We start from the raw sequence: 21,104 nt of genomic DNA, 5'->3' as shown, positions 1-21,104 counted from the left end.
AAAAATACATCTGACACTGGAATTTACACATCCATACTTTTTCAGTTATATGTCATAAATACATCCAACACTGGCATTTATACATCCATAGAAATTTAATTTAGAATAATAAGAAAACAACTTGTATATTATTTGAGTTATAATTTATTTGTCAGGTTAAAATAAAAAGCATCATAAAGATTTAAATTATAATATATATGTCAGGTTGTCTTTTTTTTATAAGGACATGTTCTTTATGGTATCTTTTTTTAAATACAAATAAACAGTTAATAAATCAACCAGTAAATAAACTATGTACAAAGATGGATAAAGTTGTAAACTAAAGAGTAGATTCTAAATTAAGAGAATTAAGATAGTTTGAATTTATAGAAAAATTGGAGATAGGAGAAAAATATTGGAAGAGTAATTGGGGAATGGGTGTATTAAGGCTCATTCAAAAAGCACATCATTTTGAATCTAATCAAAATAAGCGGGAATATAGGATAAACTCAATTTAAACAATTATTTATTACTCCTTGTGTTTAAAATACACTGCAGAGTTATATTTTAATATATTATACATATATTCTTCTAAACATAATATTTTTTTTTGTTTTCCAAACTATTTATCCCTTTCTTAAACCTTACCCTACCCAAGTCTCACAACCCTATTTTAGAATTTTTCTAGAAAATTTACAAGGCTTAGTCGTATCTACAACATTTTAATTAAGGTTTAATTTATCAAATGTTTGTATTTTATTTATTGAAACAATGAAAGCTGTTATTTCATCTTTAGTTATTTAACTGAATTATAATTTAATGAAACTAAGAACTTATAATGTAGAAAAGCATAACTTGATAAATTTAAATCTTAAAATGCTTTAAGCTAAACCTAATAAAGAACAATACTTCAATATAGTTGTTCATCTTGTTTTTATAACTAAAAAGGAAAGAAGGATGTAGTAGATATTTAAAGTAAACATAAACAAACTTTTAAACATGAATCAATCGAAAATAATTGAATATTTATTGGTGGAAAAGATTAAAACCTTTTGTAATAGAAATATTAGAATAGAAAAATAATCTGAACCCTTTTCTCGTCAAATCTATGAAGGAACATTTCTAGCAGATAGAAGAGTTTTTGTCTTTCTACAGAAGCTGTAAATGTAAACTCCTCCAGCTGACAAAACACCTTAAAATTTTCGAGTATATAATTTCTAGAAAGCTAACTTTATATTAAGGAATTCAACCATTCATAGCTGAGTTATTAAAAGATTTGTAATATGCTTTACACTTTACTAGACAATAAATATGTACTTGATATAATTTACGTGAGAAAAGCTTTATCTTAAGAAATGCGACTATTTACAGCTGACTCTTTACATGAATAAAATGAAAAAATTAATGCCTTTCCCTTTACCCATATGTGTACAGTGTATACACAGTACAACGCTAGGTCCTGTTGAAAACGTAACGAACGTAATGTTGTATTGCTATTTGTTGTTATTTTATTTTTATTTAATTTATTTCGAGGTAAACATGAAACAAAATATGAATTTATGTATTTTAAATGTTTTTAATAGATACAAATTACAATTAAAGAATATAAATCATGTACATTTGAAGTCCGAGATATTATTTTTTTGTTTTAATAGAAACTCAAGAAAAAATTATGATTTTATTAACTTAAATTCATAAGGGGATTTTTATTATTTTATAACGATTGCAATAGATAAAGCATATTTATTATTAATGCACAGATAAAACATAGATGTGAAACCACAATATGAAGGCAGTACTTCATGTGATGGACTTGATTCGAGTAAAAGTTCAAAGAACAGCTCTAAATAACTCTAATGTGTAAAACTAGAAAATTTCAGTTTAATTTAACCAATGACAAGTCATTAAAGTTCTGTCATCCTTATGAAGAATTTCACATTAGACAATATCTCTCTAGAGTGATATCTCTATTCCTTTTGTATGTTTCCCAAAAATCCTAAAAATTAAATAGATGGGAATGTACTTCAGTGGTTTTATCCACAATAATTTGATCACCTGTGCCAATGTATTGATGTTTTGTAGGGAGCATCTTGAGAAAAAGGGAAGTAAATAGGGGGGGAGAGTAACTAAAATAGGGCAAAAATTAAAACCTATACATACTGTACAAAACCTAATCAATTGTAAATAAATATTCATATAATTTAATCTAGATGTATATTTGCCAGTGTTGGATGTATTTATGACATATAATTGAAAAAGTATGGATGTGTAAATGCCAGTGTCAGATGTATTTTTGACATATGTATTAAAATATTGGATGTATTTTTGGCAGTGTTGGATGTATTTATGGCATGAGAAAAAGGAAGAAAACATTTTGCCAAAAATACATCAACTGTAAATTTGCTGGATGTGTAAGTGCTATAGCCCCGTATAAATGTCAAAGCAAAATTGTAAGTAAAATTTTTGAAAAACTGCTTGATACAGAATAATGTTTATGGACATACTTACATTTTTAGGACTTGATTATAGAGTTGCTTTGCTAATAATATTGTACTTTGTTGGAGATGCGACCTCCAAATTTCAAAATTCTTTGAACGTACAAGACTCTTACAGAAATGCTTCGCATCTAGTCCACTTACTTATATTCTCTATAAATTTTACACCATATAAAACTCTGATCTAAATAATGATTGACAGGCCATGGTAATTATCGCACGTAACTCAGGCACAAGATACAATTACTCTGGCTAGCCCTTAGGCACTTTTTATATGTTTTTATGTATTTATTAGTCTATTCTTACCAATATAATACCTTATATGGGTAATACTATCCTAATCATGGTAATCTGTATGTGATTGAATATTGTTATATGCTTATAAAAAACATTATATCTATTGTTAAAGTAACCATGTAACCATTTTGTACTACTAAGTATGCCTACAGCCATAGCTTCATTTACGTCACAAGTTTAACACACAAACACTTTATTAAACAGACAAGGGCTTAGATCCTGGTAAATAGTTGTTGTTATAGCTTGCACCTGTTAAATATCTCAGTTATTCATTAACTCTCAAACTATCAAGTTCTCCTGGCTTAAAGGTAATGACTTAGTTGTTTTAGCATGCATTGTAGTTTAAATTTAGGTCCCTTAGTACTTAGCATCAATTGTGCCTAGGTCTTATGCTAGAGATCTAACACTATGTACAATTAAATGCTTTGGACTTAGGGCATTTTCTGTCCTACACTACTTATGTTTATTATCACCTATCCTGTAAATATTTTCATACTTAACTGATTCACTTGTAATGTAAATACACTTTATAAAACCATCTTCCTTCTTAAGAACTTAATATACTTATATGATATAGATCGAACATCTTAACCAGCCATTTATTCTTAGATTAAAGCAATATAATACTTTGCTTGGGTATTTGTTGAGCTACCAAGGGTTCAACAAAATTCGTATTATACTTTTGGGAATAAAAGGAAAAGCATTCTACACTGACGAGCCGACGATGAGAATGTCTATGTGTATTGCAGTAAAAGTAGGATTTTAAGTAGTACTCATAGAAGAGCGATCTCCATACCATAATATTGGACAAGCGCCCCATTCGCACTACCATTGTTGTCCCAGGAATCAGTATACCAAAAATTAGATCAATCAGATTATTAGATCACATAAAAAATTTTTGTTAAAAAAGTAAAAAAATCAACATGTTTAAAATGGACGTACGGACATTCTGGTAATGATTATTGAGTTGCTACGCTTTCTAAATCGTACCTAACTACTACAGGAATCACCATGCAAAGTTTGAAATCAATAGGACAATTATAACATGCCTAAATTAGTGAAAAAAGCTATCCGTTAAGGACGGACGGACGTACCGACCCTAATTATAGAAAAGCTTCGCTTTTAAAAATGAGTAATATCATAGTCTAGAAACAGGGGCAACGTTGAACTCACTACACATAATAGGAATAACAAATAACTTTTGAAACACATTTATTATGACATTAATTAACCCTTAATGGTCGGAGGGGGGGGGCGTTGAACGCCCCCCCATCCGGTTTTTTCTATCTCATTTTCTGTGTGTGAAAGATAAAGAGCCCAAACTGCTTGACTTTTTAAGTATGGGTATGACACATAACTGAGAGTTAGAATTTTTTGAAAATCTCCATCCTGGCGGGCACAGAATGCCAGCAAACCTGGCAGGGTCATCCAGGTAAAGAACAAAAATATTTTTTTGACTTAAACAAAGCATTTTATCTTACCAAATTACTAAAATATCCTTTAGTAGTACATCCTCATCTTAAATACAGGTGTTCAAGTCAATTTCAGGTTCCAGGTATGATCCTGCAGGTCCTGATCCTCCAGGTCTCCAGAAATCTTTAAAAGGCTTCTGTGGCCGCAATTTTTGACTTAGAGATTGAAATTTTAAACTTAAGCTTTTCTTATATGTCTAGATAATGTATTAAAATTTCATAAAGATCCGCCGCCGTTTTCCCGCCGACCGCCGACTGCGGCGGCTGGCAGCTGCCAAGTACAGCTGCGGCCGCTGAAATTTATATTTTGATATTTCAAATATAAAATTTACATAAAAATAAACATTTTTTGCAAAAAAATTGTTCTTCTAGCTTTAAAAATAAAAAAAATTACAGCCGTTTGAAATTTTTAAGTAAAAAAGGACCTAAAAAAAAAGGTTGTTAAATAAAAGGGTGAAGGAAGCGAAAATTGACTTAGACTTAAAAAATCCCCCCCCCGACTGATTAAGATGCGGCAAGGGGCCCGACTGTTAAGGGTTAAGCACCTCTAATCTTAAGTAGAGCTTACAATATTTAGAAACAAAATAATGTTACTTAGACTTTAGCAATGCAATTGACAAACAATCTTTAATATATCCTTTTTGTTATCTTGGATCTACTGCAGTTTACGGTAAAATATTGCTGGTAAGAAATATTTCAAAAAATCTATTTGTTTGCTAGCTGCCAAACGGCTAAATGTACAGATCATACCCGCACACCATTTAAGGCGACATAAGAAGGCTTACAAATAATCTGGAATAGCCAATTATGCACAGGGAAAGCTTCACTGAAGAAAAAACGCGTAAAATAGGAATTTTTTGCGCATTTCTCTGCACTGCGAGATAGTTATGTATTATTGATTTATTGCCATTCCAGATTATTTGTAGGCCTTCTTATGCCGCTTAAAACAGTGTGCGGGCATGATCTGTACGTTCAGCCGTTTGGCAGCTAGCAGCCTTTAAAATTCATAGATTTTTGGAAATATTGCTTACCAGCAATATTTTACCGTGAACTGCAGTAGATCCGTTATCTTTGCTTTTTTTATGCAAGTTTAATCATATACAATCTTGAATGTAATGGATCAAATTGAATATCATTTTAGAACAAAGCCTTTAAGACAAAAGAGACAAAAAGTTAAATCGAATTAAAAATTACTTTATAAATCTTTTAAACACTTTATACACAATGATTTTTCATAATATATATTGACTTTATTAATCACTAAAATTTCAACTTTTTAATGTCTTTGTTTTCCTTCATTAATTAAAAATATAAACTAGGATGACAACATCCATAAGTAGCGAACCTCAAAAACCGAACAAGCCTTATATAAAAATAACAGGATCTACAACCGCTGAACTGATATGGTTCTCCTTTATAATATAGCTTTTCATTGGCCCTTGGATGTTTATTTTTTTATGGTGGGGGGGGGGGTGAGGTACGTGAGTACCCTCAAAAAGGGCCTTCCTCCCCTAAAGTGCTTTTAGGGATTCTAGGGGCGTAGCCGCCAGTAACAACAATGACAACACTTTTATTTTGTTTTTTCGATAGAAAAATCAGTTTTAAGAATGATTAAATACGCTTTCTTTGGAAACATTTACATTTTTTTTAAAATGATTATATAAATGCTAACTTCTAAGGTTGTATCATTGTTCCCTGTCATCCTTGCAATCGCCATTTTGGGCATTTTTAAAATATCGCTAATATATAAACATGTTAAAAAAAGTCCGACTTTCTGGTAATAAAAATATTATCTTTACTATATTAAAATACTAGCGGCTGCGCCCCCAGCATCTAGGAAAATGGAAGGGCACAAAAATAGCCTAAAAGAATACAGAGATTTTTTTAGTATAAGAATGTAATAGCCTAAAACCATCCAGGGACTATAGGAAGCTTCCATATAAAGGAGGACCATATGTGTTCAGCGGTGTGCGAGATTCTTCCCTACAGACTAAAAAAACCTTACTACTTTAAATAATAGGATTTCCACGGTTTAAATCAATTAAACAATGAGTGCTATCCGTTATGGGTGACTGTTTAAACTGACAAACCCTAAATGAAGACAAGATTTGCTTTGATAAACTTTATGAAAACTTGACTTAAGAGTATGCCTTTAACATTCTTAAAGTTTTATGGAAAAAGTTTCTAAAAAATCAATATTTGTACAAGAATTTGACATAAAAAGTATAATCTTTTGATTAAACTGACAAAATCATAGACTTTTTCCTAATCATAAGCGTTCAGATGGGGAGTGTGTAGGTGGGTATTTCCACCCCTGGCAAAATTAATGGGTGAAAAAAATGTACTAATTTCTTTAAAAAGCTTTTTCAAATTTATGTAGGTACAATGGGTTTATTATTACTTGGATCTTTTACCAGATTATCATGTTCTCTAATATGGTTAAACTTGTAGCTGGCTAAAATAACTATCCCTCCCATCCACCCCCTTTATCCCATCCTCTTCCCTCCTACTGTATGAACGAACTAACCAATAAGTGATGTCTATGTTAGTAACCTAAATTGACTACAATTTTAACCCTGTCATATCCACGTTTATTATTTATCCATACTTATAATAAAGTAAAAGGATGTTTGTCTGTCTGTACCGAAGGATCTCGCTAATCGCTGTACCGATCGGGTTCTCCTTAAAATTTCCCCCCACCCAAAAAAAATTTTTTCTTTTAAAATCTAAAATAAGAAATTGGGTTATCCAATTCAACTTCCACCTCCTCTAGTGTACCTAGAGGCCTCTAGGGGCGTAGCCGCTAGTTGAAGATACAGAGTACAACCATACTTTTTTTTGTAAAAGTTAAAATGATAAAGTTGTAAATCCCTGAGATATTTTGGTTAAATAAAGTTGGGATCTTCTCACAGGGATGAAGAGATAGGTAAATGAAAGATAGTATTTATTCTGTGTCATGTACATTGGTACAAGGATGAACTAAACCCAGTGATCTAAAGGGATAGGATACTGGCCGATGAATTGATGTACAATGTACATCCCATATGATGATACACAAAATTATCCCTTCTGTAGATTAAAATTAGTGGTTGAAAGGTTTGAACACTCAACCTAATGAATCAATCAATCAAAATTCACTAAAATCCCCTAAGTTGAAACGAATAAGAAAACGTTATTATATTATAAAACTTTGATACTTGTGTAATAAACAGACCATTTATATTATATCATTAGATAGACGAACATCTAAAATAGAATAAAGGGGCGAAGAGTTAGATTTCATTTGTTTGTGTTTTACTTTGAGTTAGATTATGTTGAGTACAGGGTAGTCCTGCAGGTAACCCCGTCAGCATAGGCCCCACAAGAAAAAAACCTAACCTCCTCTCTCCTTCTTAAAATCTATTTCCAAAATTTGTAAACGGGGGGGGAAGGGGGGTTCTGTGCTCGCTTGGCACTTTTAGGGAAAGCTATAGTCTAACCCCCCGTAACAGTAAGTAAGACCTAGCAGAAACAAATTTCCTTCCCGTTATGTATCCTTGTTACCCTGGTAGCCTGAACATATATCCATCAAATATTTAAACTTTATATTTTACAAGTTTTTTACAACTTTTTTCATAACATATTTTTTTCATTTTCAAATAAAGAGTAAGATTAGAACATTTAATTTAATCAAAATTACTCTTGAAAAGCAAAACTTTTAGTAAAATAGACAGTTATTCGTTTATTATTTGTGGAAACTTATCTGTAATACGATGCTTGATTTTGCATTATGGCTGAGAACCGATTCTAATCAAAGCCATATTGGAAAAAAAAATTATGGTAGCTCTCGTAAGATAACGGGTCAAGTCATAATGTGCTTTAACGTGGAGCTGGATAGCCCTAGTGGTATATAAAATTGAAGATATAGGTCCAAACACTGAGAAACTAAAGGGTGTGCAAAAAAAAATGCGGACATTTTTAAAATTGAAATTGCGCGGCTTGTGTTAATAGTAGAAAAATGTTACGCATATCGTTAGAACCGCTAGGAAGTCTATTTTTTGGAAATATAAGAACGATTCCTCTGCTACGTATAGTTACGGAGCTAATTGTTAAAATGTCCCAACTGATGTTAAACTTGACTTGCGAGTAAATCATTAAAGATTAAATTAAAGGGTATGCAAGTAAAAATACGTACATTTTTAAAATTCTAATTGCTCGGCTTGTGTTAATGGTAGAAAAATGTTTTGCATATATTTCCAAAAAATAGAGCTTATGACGGTTCTAACGATATACATAGCATTTTTCTACTATTCACACAAGCCGAGCAGTTTGAATTTTAAAAATGTCCGCATTTTTGCACACCTTTTTTTATCTTTAATGATTTACTCGCAAGTCAAGTTTTAAGTCAGTTGGGACATTTTACCACATCGCTCCGTAACTATACGTAGCAGAGAAATCGTTCTTATATTTCCAAAAAATAGACTTCCTTACGGTTCTAACAATATGCGTAACATTTTTCGACTATTAACACAAGCCAAGCAATTTGAATTTTAAAAAGGTACATATTTTTTTATATACTTTAATCTTTAATGATTTACTCGCAAGTCAAATTTTAAGGCAGTTGGGACATTTTACCACATCGCTCCTAAACTATACGTAGCACAGGAATCGTTTTTATATTTCCAAAAAAACCTCCTAACGGTTCTAACGATATGCGTAACATTTTTCTACTATTAACACAAGCCGCGCAATTTCAATTTTAAAAATGTCCGCATTTTTTTTGCACACCCTTTATGACAAATCAATCAATCAATGGAGTATCTAATGCTAATCAATTAATTAAATTACCTGCAATTTATCAACCACTCTGTGAGCTCTTGTAAGATCGTTTGTAAATACACCGCCTGCCAAACCAAACTCTGTGTCGTTAGCGCGGGAAATCACTTCTTCCTCCGTGTCAAATTTCAAAATGGCCGCCACTGACCCAAAGATTTCCTCTTTTACTGCCCTGTTGAGAGAAAATGTTATTTAATATTGAATCTTATTTTTTTTTAAAATCAGGTGGGGAAGTATTTTTTTCTTTGCGAGATACCCAAATCCTGTATGGACTATACTGCGGTGCCTTGACCCTGCCCTGCGGGGCTAACACAATATAACATAACCTGACCTAAAATAGACCACAGACACACGAAAAACTACACTTCCTCCCTTGTTTGTTTTTAATTTCAAATAAGGGTTAAGGGGATCTATGTTCGATTAGGCACTTTAATGGAAACCGCCAATAATTATGTTGTCTTCAAATAATTTAAATTCTTACTTCATTTGATCATTGCACTGTGTAATAACTGCTGGGGTAAGGAACCATCCATCCTGGCAGTCTCCAGGTACAATAACTCTCTCTCCACCACACTCCAGCTTGGCACCTGATAATCAAATTATAATAACTGCAGGGGTAAGGAACCATCCATCCTGGCAGTCTCCAGGTACAATAACTCTCTCTTTACCACACTCCAGCTTGGCACCTGATAATTAAATAATAATAACTGCAGGGGTAATGAACCATCCATCCTGGCAGTCTCCAGGTATAATTCCTCTCTCTCCACCACACTTCAGCTTGGCTCCTGATAATTAAATAATAATAACTGCAGGTGTAAGGAACCATCCATCCTGGCAGTCTCCAGGTATAATTACTCTCTCTCCACCACACTCTTGGCTTCTGATATATAACAAAAATCATAATGTTAGGTTCCCATAAAGAGAGAGGGTACAATAGACTGTTTATTACACTAGTCCCCAAAGTTTTAAAATAACGTTTCCTTATTCGTTGGCTTAACAACTTTGGGGACTTCAAGCTTCAAAAAAAAAATCTAAATTTTAATGTTTAAAATATTATTTTTTTGGAAGTTTGAAGCTTTTTTAGCTAGTAGTAAATATTAAGATAGGATGAGGAAACACCGAGGAAACTATGTACACAATCGGCAACTCAAATTCAGTTGACCAGTTTAAAGCGCAACTCAAAGTTTTAAAGACTCTGGGCGTGTTCAATGGCTCATAACTTTGAAAACTATTATTATCTACAATCTAATAACATCTTCCTACTTGGGAAAACTGTTGCTTATGAATTTAAAAAAATATGATTTACCTTCAGAAACTGCAGATGAGACATAGCCCAGAACTTTCTTAGCATGATCCTCACTAAAAGGATATTTATTTATGCATTCATTTATAATTTTTGAAAAACATTAGATTAACCCCCCCCCCTCCCCCTCCCCCTCCCCTAAACAAAAAACTTGGACTTCCTTTTCATAATAATAATTCTTCATATTTGTATTTTATTTCGGTATGTTCAATAAATGATTCTTCGAATTTTTAAATATTTTGCACCCATAACTAAAGCCCCCCTCCTTCTACCTAATATATACAATTAGGATATGAGATTATGATCTAATTTAAATAATTTTAGTGTATAATTATTACACCTATACAAACTTCCTTTGTACGGTTTTAAAATTAAACCGTTTTTATTTATTGAGTAATTGTTTCAGTCTGAAGCTTGGAGTTTTTAAATACTTTCATTATATGTACTGACAGACATGCTATAATTATAAAGTAACGGTGCTTCCAAAAATTAAGAAAAGTTTAATTTGACATCCACTGTATATCTGGTAAGCCGAGCGTACTCGGCCCACGGGGTAACGAGTTCGGATTCAACGGGCCCTAGCCTTTAAGTATTCTACCAAACAAACAAGCAGGATTCAATCATACAGAATTATATATTTAAACTGAATAATATTTACAAGTTATGTTTACTATATATATACAACAAAAATATGACAATAGTTAGGTTTGAAGGGGGTGTGGGGCGCTAGGGCTTAGCGCCCGACGGTAGACAGGCTGTGGGGGCAGCGGTGGTAAAAGGGGAGGCAGTGCCTCCCGATTATATAAGTGCATGATGGACTCGTGATAGTTGCATGTTCAAGTCCCCTCCCCACATTTAGGCAGGCTTAGTTTGACCGCCGGGTGCGGGGTTAACAGCGGTCATGAGATGGATAGTGATATAATAGGATTAGTGCGGTGGGTTTGTTATCATAAGTCACAGCGAAGCAACTCTGTATTCGGCCTGTCCGTATGGGTGTCGTATTACCACAACCTCCCCTTCAAGGGTTGCGTGGCTCCTGAGCCACCAGGCCTTGAACCTGGGGATACGACAGCCGGCTCCTGCGCCGGACAGGCAGTTCCTGGGGCACAGCTCGATGGAGGACAGCTCGGGCTACACAGGCTCCTTGGGACACTCGTTGCTCGGTCTGACTGTGGTTGGTGATCAGCATTGTCAGCTCCTGGTTGGCTTCTAGGCGTGGGTTGGCCACGGCCAGGCCTCGCCGCTGGAAATTTTGCCTCGTCTGCAGGATCAGTTCTGTCTCGGCTGGTAACTGGACACGGAGGCCTAGGCAGATTCTGGTGGTTCCTAAGGGTGGAATGGTGATGGCAAAGGGCGCATAGAATTCCATGGGGGCGCCTGCTTGGTTCAGGTTGCTTGGCCTCCTAGCTCCTACCCGGATGGGGATGGCTGTCATCAGCAGGGGGCACATGGCTTCTTCTTCTTCTTCTGGGGCGGCTTCTTCCATCGCAGTGGCTGGCTCTTCTCCTACAGGTCCGCTGCTGGCTGGCAGGTTCTCCATGTCTGCGTCAGGGTTCCAGATGGCATCTCTGAGTGGCTCTGGAGCGGGCGGCGGCGGCGGTGGTTCGTTGGGTTGCTCCTGCAGGTTTTCCTCCACTGGGTCACGATCTTGGCCGCTAGGCTGTGGGGCGGCTGCGGCTGGCTGGTGCACTGGGAACTCTCCTGGGTTGCTAGCTGCGGGCGCCGCCGCTCCAACTGGCAGCTCGGTGGCATCCTCGTCGCCGTCCACGTCAACTTGGATGTCTTCTGGGATCTGGTGGGCAGTCACATCTCCAGTGTATTTGCGCAGTCGGCCTACATGCGCGGTAACTTCTGAGATCCTGGCTACTGGAGAGGCAGGTTTGATGACATAATGGACTTCTGTAGCTTTCCTCACTACTTTCCAGGGGCCAGTCCATCTCTTGGTAATCTTGGCTGCTTTTCCTGGCACCAGGCGAGGGGCCAGGTACCAGACCAAGTCTCCAACCTCATACTTGGCCGTGCCTTCGTAAGCTGCCGCGCTCCTCCTGATGGCTCCCTCCTCCTTCTGCTGGATGGCATCATAAACTGCATAGTAGCGCTGCAACAGAGCTTGGACGTTGGCTGGAACTGAAGCATATTCGGTCTCTGGCAGCCGTAGCACCATGTCCACCGGAAGTTTGGCCTCTCTCCCAAAGAAGGCCAGGAACGGGGTCACACCAGTGGATCTACAGGCCTTGGTGTTGTAGGCAAAGGCGATGGCAGGCAGGTGGGGCTCCCAGTTGTTATCGTCTCTATCTAGGAACAGGCGCATGCCTGTGTTGAGCGTCCTATGAAACCTCTCCACTCGGTTGGACTGCGGATTGTAGGGTGGTGGATGTGTCAGGCCAATCTCGAGCCGGGAGGCCAGTTCCTGGAATACCTGGCCGGTAAATTCCATTCCATTGTCGGAATGGATCTTCAGGGGGCATCCGAACGTGGCCAGGTGGCGGTGCAACAGGGCTTCAGCCACCGTGAGGGTGCGCTTGTTGGGGATGGCGTAGAGGCTGACAAACCGGCTAAATCCATCTTGGCAGGTGAGGATGTAGCGGTTCCCAGCTGGGGTCTCTGGCAGTGGCCCCACCAGGTCGATGAATAGGACTTGCTGTGGATACCCCTGGCGGGAGGGCACGTGGATCCCCTGCTTCAGCCTCTCCTTGGTAACTTTCTGGACACACTCAGGGCAGGTTTGTACCATCAGGCGGACGTCACGGGCCAGGTTGGGCCACCAGAAGTGCATGGCAACGCGGGCGATAGTTGCGTCCATCCCAAAGTGCCCAGCCATGGGGGTCCCATGGGCTAGAAAGAACGCATCCTGCTGGAGGGCCGAAGGCAGCAGGTATCTTGTCCTCTCTCCTGTCAGAGTCTGGTCAGTGGTGGTGAGGCAGCCATGCTCGTCGAGCCCCAGGGCTGAGAAGCGGCTGGCGTACTGCTGCTCGTCTCGTTCCTTGCCTCGCAGCTCAGCCTTGGTTGGGGCCTTGCCATCAGCCACCCATTGGCGGACACGGAGCAGGAGGGGGTCCTGTGTCTGGGCTTCCAATACTCTAGCTGAATCCAGTCGGGCGGCAGGAGGCCGGCTAGCTGCGGGCTCCCCTAGCTGGGCCAGGTTGTGGATATACTCAGCCTGCTCTGCTAATTCTTCGGCGCTAGCCGTTGGCATGTTGGCATCTTCCCGGCGGCTGAGGGCGTCGGCGTTGGTATTCTGGGTGCCAGGCCTGTGGCAGACGGTAAAGTCTAAGGCCGCTAGCTCCTCCTGCCAGCGGGCCACCATCCCTGTGGATGTGTTCAGTGATTTCATCTGTAGCAGGGCAGAGGAATCAGTGTTGATCTGGAAGCTGCGGTAGGACAAGATGCCGTGGAATTTTCGGATCCCATAGATAATGGCGGCCATCTCTCCCTTCCAGGACGGGTAGCGCGTCTCAGGGTCGGTTGTCTTGCGCCCCACGGCGGCAATCAGCCTCTCCTTGCCCTCCTGGCACTGACTCAGTATGGCAGAGATGGCGCGGCTGCTGAAATCTGTGGTGAGCTGGAACACTGCTGGTAAATCAAACCTGGGCGGCGCTCGGATGGGGGCCTGTCGGAACTTGTCCTTGAGTTGCAGCAGCTGGGCTTCCATCTCAGGCGTCCAGGTTAGGGCCTTGGCCGTCTTCTGCCGATTCATCTCGTAGGTGAGGTCTGCATACTCTGGGATGAACAGGCGGTAGTATCCAAAGAAGCCCAGCAACGCCAGCAAATCCTTGGGGGTGCTAGGGGCTGGCCAGTCCAAGATGCGGTCAATATAGTCCTCTTGCATGGCTATCCCCTCTCGGCTGAGGGTGTGACCCAGATAATCCACCTTGGACCGGAACAGCTTGGTCTTGGCTGGCTTGAGGCGGATCCCTCCCCTGCGGTGGGCTTCCAAGACCTCTCGGAGCCTGGCCAGGTGGGCCCAGGTATCCTGGTGGAAGGTCAGGACGTCGTCAAGGTATGACTGGAGGTTGGCGGTGCCTAGTGGGTTTAGGACCCCTGCAATAAACCTGGAATAGACAGACGGTGCCGTAGCCAGGCCAAAGGGCATCCTTTTCCATTGATACAAGCCCCTGGGGGTGGTGAAGGCGGTGCAGGGCCGGCTATCTTCGGACACACGGATGGTGTAGTATGCGGCCACCGCGTCTAGAGCACTGTAGACACGGTGCCCGCCAGCTCGTTCCACCAATTGCTGGATCCTAGGCAGGGGGTAGCTGTCCAGCTCCAGACACTTGTTGAGGGCCCTGTAGTCGACGGCCCAGCGGGTGCTCCCGTCCTTCTTCTTGATGGGCACCAGGGGGCTGCTCCAGGCGGAGTCCGACGGCTCTATGACTCCTTCCTGCAGCCAAGTGTCCAGTTGTTTCTCCAGTTCAGCCTCTTGCCGCGGGTTCAGATCCCTAAATCTCTGGCGGATCGGCTGGGTCCCTGGCTTGAGGCGCAGCTGCAATTCAACCACATCTGTGCAGCCGGGGGTAGAATTGGAGAAGACGTCCCTGTACTCTGACAACGTAGTCCAGACCTCCTTCTTGAGCAAGGGGTCCTTGCGTAGGAACTCATTGTCTTCCATCTCCAAGGCCTCCCACAACTCTTGCATGTCTATAGGCTCAGCAGGTTCTTGGACCGAGCGAAGACGCGGGGGAGGCGTATCAGAGACCTCCAGAATGTCAGGTTTGACCAGCTCCCCTGCCACTGGGAGGCCAGCATCCAGCAAGAGGGGCACCTCCCCCTCATTGACCACCAGTACTCTAAACACAGTGGCAGAGCCAGGCCTGTGGGCATACAGGCCCTCTGGAATAACAAGGTCCTCCCCAAACCTCTGTTCTGGGGCAGCTAGTTGAATGGCATCCTTGGTGCGATGGCCTACTAGCTCAACAGGGACTGCCATAACCCCGCGGCCAGGCAGGACCACCCGCTTGGCTGTGCGGAGCTGGGGTGGTTGACCGTCAGTTGGAGTGACAGCGCTCAGCCTATACGTGGCTGGTGAGGGGTCAGCCTTGGCTCCGGGACCCACCGGCCGCGACTTGACGGGCTCGGCTTCTGGAGAGGCTGACGGGTCGGAGCCAGGCTTGGCTCCGGGGGCGTCCGGCCACGATTTGACGGGCTCGGCGCTGGGAGAGGCCAAAATGCTGGGTCCAGCTTTGGCTCCGTGGGCGTCCGGCCGCGACTTGACGGGCACGGCGCCGGGAGAGGCTGGGGCCTGAGAGTTGAGTGTGGCTCCGGGTACATCAGACCGCGACTTGACGGGTCTGGACTCGGGCTTGGCTGGTGGACTGGCTGGAGGTCCCAGGTAGAGGGGGCCAGGTGGACACGGCTGGCCGTTGATAAAAATGTCGGAGGAGAAGATTGGTTCTGGAGGGCTGGCAATCTCAGGAAACGTTGTTGGCAGGCTCTCCCTTGGCACCTTGGGCACTGGGGGCAACCCCATGGCTAGCAGGTTAGCGCCCTTGTGTGCGTTGAGCTCAGCGTCCACCCAGTGTGTGCCTTTCTCAACCACACGCGGCTGCTCAGGCAGGGGGCCTGGCAGAGGCCCCTCATAGCTTAGCTCTCTCTCGGCTGTCTCCCGGTCAATGGGGACGCCACGGAGTGGGATAAACTCCCCACGCGCCCACAAGCAAGGTGGTTGCATGTCGAAACAGAGCCTAGTTCCGAACTCCTTGAGAAAATACCCTCCTAAGTTCAGAGGGTGGGAGAGATTTCGGACCACAGTCACGTGGTATAGATGGAGTATAAGAGTGTGTGAAACTGCCATATATAACTCTTTTAATTTTCCAATTACCTGGAGGGGCTGGCCTTCCTCATTAGCAGTCAGGATCTGGGTGTTGTCCGGAATCAACATGCGTTGCACGCCCATCGCGTGCATGAGGTGCTCAGAAATTACAGCAGACCCTGGTACACGGTTGCCAGAATCAACCATGGCATCAACCTGTACATGCTGGGCAGGGTCAGGAGTAGGAAACCTCACCCTGATATGGCAGGGGAAGTGGAGGTCCTGCCCTTGAGACAAGGGGGCCTCTCGTTCGGCTGGGGTTGGCAGAAACTTTGGTGGTGGTCGCACCGCAGCTATGGTGGTATCGCTTACCATGGTGGCTTAGACTGTAGCTTCGAATCACTAGAGCTTATTAATTATCACTTGGTCAACAATTTTATATTTATTTTTATCACTTGGTTGACTTTTTATACACAATGATGTGTTGTTATCACTAGGAGCTCTAGGTGTGATTCTGGAAGCACTGGCAGCAGGGAATGTCCGTCCTGCAAGGTTCAGAGGGGTGACGGCGGTAGGGAATGACCCGTCCTACAGCGCCGCTGGTTCGAATCCCGACAAATGGCGGCAGGGAATGGCCCGTCCTACAGCGCCTCGGGTTCGAATCCTGGGGGGCAGCGGCAGGGAATGTCCCGTCCTGCCGTGCCTGTGGCTCAAAATCTGCTATCCGTCGCAGTGGTAGGGCTTACTTGTGTGCTGAAGCTTCGCAGCCACACATTGCCTTCTTAGGGAGACCAGCACACAGCTGTCTGTCTCGTAGGTTTGGCCTGGGTGTCCTGGGGCTTGTCCCAGCTACACTTGCCAATTTAGACTCAGTTTTGTAGCCGTCTGAGCTAAATTATCCGGTTGCCGTGGCTGCGCACCTAGCGCTACTCCTACACGACACGGAAAAAGCGTCTTAACTGGCGCTTTTAGCAGGCTAAATCTGCTTGCCGTAGGCCAGAGGCCCACATATTGCGTTCAAATTGATGGAAATTCGACCTAAAAAGGCCGTCTCACGGGTCAGTTGGCGGCTGATTGTCCCCTTACTTGCCAAAGGGTCCAATCAGAGGTAGAATAGGCTAGTTTCTGTAAGGCTCGATTGAAACACGCTGACACCAAGTTCTGGTAAGCCGAGCGTACTCGGCCCACGGGGTAACGAGTTCGGATTCAACGGGCCCTAGCCTTTAAGTATTCTACCAAACAAACAAGCAGGATTCAATCATACAGAATTATATATTTAAACTGAATAATATTTACAAGTTATGTTTACTATATATATACAACAAAAATATGACAATAGTTAGGTTTGAAGGGGGTGTGGGGCGCTAGGGCTTAGCGCCCGACGGTAGACAGGCTGTGGGGGCAGCGGTGGTAAAAGGGGAGGCAGTGCCTCCCGATTATATAAGTGCATGATGGACTCGTGATAGTTGCATGTTCAAGTCCCCTCCCCACATTTAGGCAGGCTTAGTTTGACCGCCGGGTGCGGGGTTAACAGCGGTCATGAGATGGATAGTGATATAATAGGATTAGTGCGGTGGGTTTGTTATCATAAGTCACAGCGAAGCAACTCTGTATTCGGCCTGTCCGTATGGGTGTCGTATTACCACATATACATACATACAGTTTTACCATATTCTTTCCAACTTTCATACTCGCTATTTTATAAACACAGGTTTTAAACTTGGAAACTTCAAAGGAGTTATTTTATATTCATGGATATGGAAATTTTAATTTTCAGCTAATAATAGATAACTTTTATAAGAAAAAAATTTCAGCTATTTATCTCTAAAATCAGCTGAGTAATTGTCATATTAATATAGGACTCCTGTATGTATATAAAATTACCTAAAGACTAACGGATTCAAGAAGATAGATGCATATGGGAAATTATTTTAAAAATCTCAGCCGTCTATCTTTAACAGTTGCCGAGAATATCATATATCTCCCACGCAGATTCTTACAACCAGTCAGACCGACAGACAGCCAGAGAGAATTATAGAGCAGTAATGATTTTGAAAAAAAAATATTTTACAAAGACTATTAATATCTAATGACTTCTCTTTAAGAAAATTATAAAAATATGATAAATGCCAGTATTGGTTTAGAAATACCAAAAATACAATAATCGAAGATAAATGCATTTTAATGTAGCCAGGGATTTGAAGGGATAAGACATTGGACAATTAAATGGTGCACAATCTTAATGACGAGAAGAAAAATACTTCTGTGGATTAAAATATTGATGAAAAAGTTTGGACACTTCTTTTTTTTACAACTAGAATTTCATTGAAGTTCTTAGAGTTTTTAAACCCAACGAATAAAAATTAAAAAAAACAAGGGAGGACGGAAAAATACTTTGAACTGGGGGAAAGATTGATTTTTCATCAGATTGCCTATCCATGTTATGAATTCGTGTCTACGCCCCTAGATGCCGCCTCTGGAAGCACTTTAGGTGGTTGGTTTTAAATAAATAAATTTTGAGGTTTTTCTAGGTTTTTTTTTCGTTACACACAGATAAGACATCCTGTTACTTTTACATAAGGATAATACCTTATAGTAGCTCCTACTGTAGTATCTTCATTCATAGGATCTCCTACCTTCATTTTCTTAGCCTGCAAAAGTCAATAATACAATTTCTCGTATTCATTCGAATCCGGTGGATAGGAACCGGTTCTCATTCATATGAAAAAAAATATGTCTAGCATCATATTATATCCAGCTTTCAACGATTATAAAAATGTACAATCATAAGATTAAAACCAGTTTTTTAGCCGGTTCCTTCGGCACCTCGGGGCTAAAAAAAACTAGTTTTAATCTTATATTTGTACATTCTTTATCTGCGGAAAGCCGTTTATAATACGATGAAAGAAATAACTATTCCTGCATGGCTTCGAAACCAATTAATATACGCCGGATTAGAACCGTTTCTCAGACATACTTTAAATTCATGTATAGCATAGAATTACAGACAATTATCCACAAACATGAAAATAATAATCCTAAAATAAATACTACTTTAGTTTGTTAGGGCTTTCGGCCCCTCGGGGCTAACAAAACTGTTCTTAATCTTATAATTTTTCATTTTAACATCTTAGGAAAGCTGTCTATAATACGATGCGATAAATAAATATCAAATTTAGATTTGGTAATAATCAGCTCATTTTAATCCTGTTATAATCGTCCTATTCATATTAAACCTTGCACCATACTTCCGTAAAAACTACATAACATTTTAATTATGTCTAGAATTGATCTTAAATGGTGATTACAATCATGGTTGAGCTCTACTCAACTTTCAAGAAGCGAAGCAACACTAAGAAACAATGTATAAGGTTAAAAATTACAATTCTGTTTCTTAATATCAAAAGTGTTGACACTCTAAATTTCATAGATTTTATGGGTTGAGCTTTATGAATGCTCTCATCCTTGTTTATATTTCATTTTGAAACACATAGTACATTATTCATTCTATACTATCAAGGACAATCAAAACCAAATAATTGAAGAATATTTTTGATGAAATGAGAACAATTAACTGTTAAAAAAACCTTAATACACTATAAAAAGAAAAATACTGGTTAAAAAACGACAAATTGCAGAATGATTGAAACGGCGAGTAATCTAAATTACTTTAACGTTATAGCTTCACTGATAACCTGATAACGTTATAGCTTACGGCCGTACGGGCGGATGAACAGACATACTCAAAAATAGAGTACCTGCGCTACTAAAAAAAAATTGTAGACTATATATGAGATTGCAATTATAATTGTCAATAAATAACCAATCAAGGAACCTTTATTTGTTTTGCCAATACAATAGATTATATCCCTTTAGCCAACAAGGGAACCACAAAATCACCCCCCGCCCCCACCCCCTAATTTATCTTTAAGTCCCTTTAAAAGAGTTGTAAACTGCCGCCAAACCGCGTCATAAAGATGTTAAAAATTGTACCCACTGCTTCTAAGTCAGAGGTGCGACACTGTAAAATTAGGGGGGAATGACTTGGCCAAAAACAGGCATTGTTGGTATCAACTATCCCCAGAGGTATTGATCAGGTATAAGGGAAATTACCCAAATATTTGTTTGTTTGCGTCTTTCCGCTATATTTGTTTTCCATTTGGTAAAGCGAAGCTTTTCTATAATTAGGGCCTGTACGTCCTTATACAACGGTTAGCTCTGTTCGTTCATTTGGGCATGTTAATATTGTCCTATGGAATTCAAACGTTGCATGATGATTCCTGTAGAAATTAGGTACGCTTTAAAAAACTCTATAATTGTTACTAGAGTTCGTACGTTCATTTAAAACATGCTGATTTTTTGGCAACAAATTCATTTTTGTTTAGACTTGCAAATTAATGTCTGGATTATTATTGTTCTGACACTCTACAAGAGTAATTGTCCGTTTGTCCTTCTTTTAATTGCTGAGCTTCGATTTTATGGATATTGTCATCCTTGTTATTCTTCAAATAAAGAGGAAGAAATAAAAATTCTGTAATGTTGATTTTTCTTTATATCCAGATAAGTAAAATGGTAAAAAAATATGTTTAACAGATTTTAAAATATATATAGATAAACTTTGGTGTATTAATTTACCAACGTATTACATCTATTTGTAATAAGATATATAAAATTTAAGTATTAAAGTTCATTTTGTATCTCAATAATGACTAAATTGATTCATAACAGAATGCTTTATATATGTAAGATCTTGGGCAGGGTTTTAACTATTTTTTTTCAAAAAATCAATATACCCCAAGACGCTAAGTGCACAACCGCTAGTATATGCTCTAATGGTGAGTGCGAAAAAAAACAATAATCCTTCATTTTATTAGATTTACTAATTCCAAAAAAGGTAAAATCTGAATACTTGTCTCTCTGTCTATGTCTAGTACAATTTTGGTAACCATTCAATTTATATGTCTACGTATAATTTTAAGGAAAGCATTAATTAT

At 40.0% G+C, this 21,104-nt stretch overlaps 1 protein-coding gene across 5 annotated transcripts in view; it reads right to left on the bottom strand.

The window, feature by feature from the left end:
- Positions 1–21,104, bottom strand: part of LOC145331401 (4-trimethylaminobutyraldehyde dehydrogenase-like) — a 67,399-nt gene that overhangs the window by 3,184 nt on the left and 43,111 nt on the right. For all 5 annotated transcript variants that reach the window (XM_080176220.1, XM_080176146.1, XM_080176294.1 and 2 more), the window contains 4 exons: positions 18,700–18,761; positions 10,365–10,417; positions 9,540–9,645; positions 9,071–9,230 (listed from right to left, as the gene is read on the bottom strand). In XM_080176220.1, the coding sequence (XP_080032346.1) occupies positions 9,071–9,230; positions 9,540–9,645; positions 10,365–10,417; positions 18,700–18,761 (381 nt within the window). The remainder of the gene's footprint in view (positions 1–9,070; positions 9,231–9,539; positions 9,646–10,364; positions 10,418–18,699; positions 18,762–21,104) is intronic.

Source organism: Acartia tonsa, chromosome 1 (genome assembly GCF_053477335.1).
Source record: "Acartia tonsa isolate MP-2025a chromosome 1, ASM5347733v1, whole genome shotgun sequence".
Lineage (NCBI taxonomy): Eukaryota > Metazoa > Arthropoda > Copepoda > Calanoida > Acartiidae > Acartia > Acartia tonsa.
Note: the sequence above shows the minus strand (reverse complement) of the source record. Positions and strands in the feature narration are given on the sequence as shown.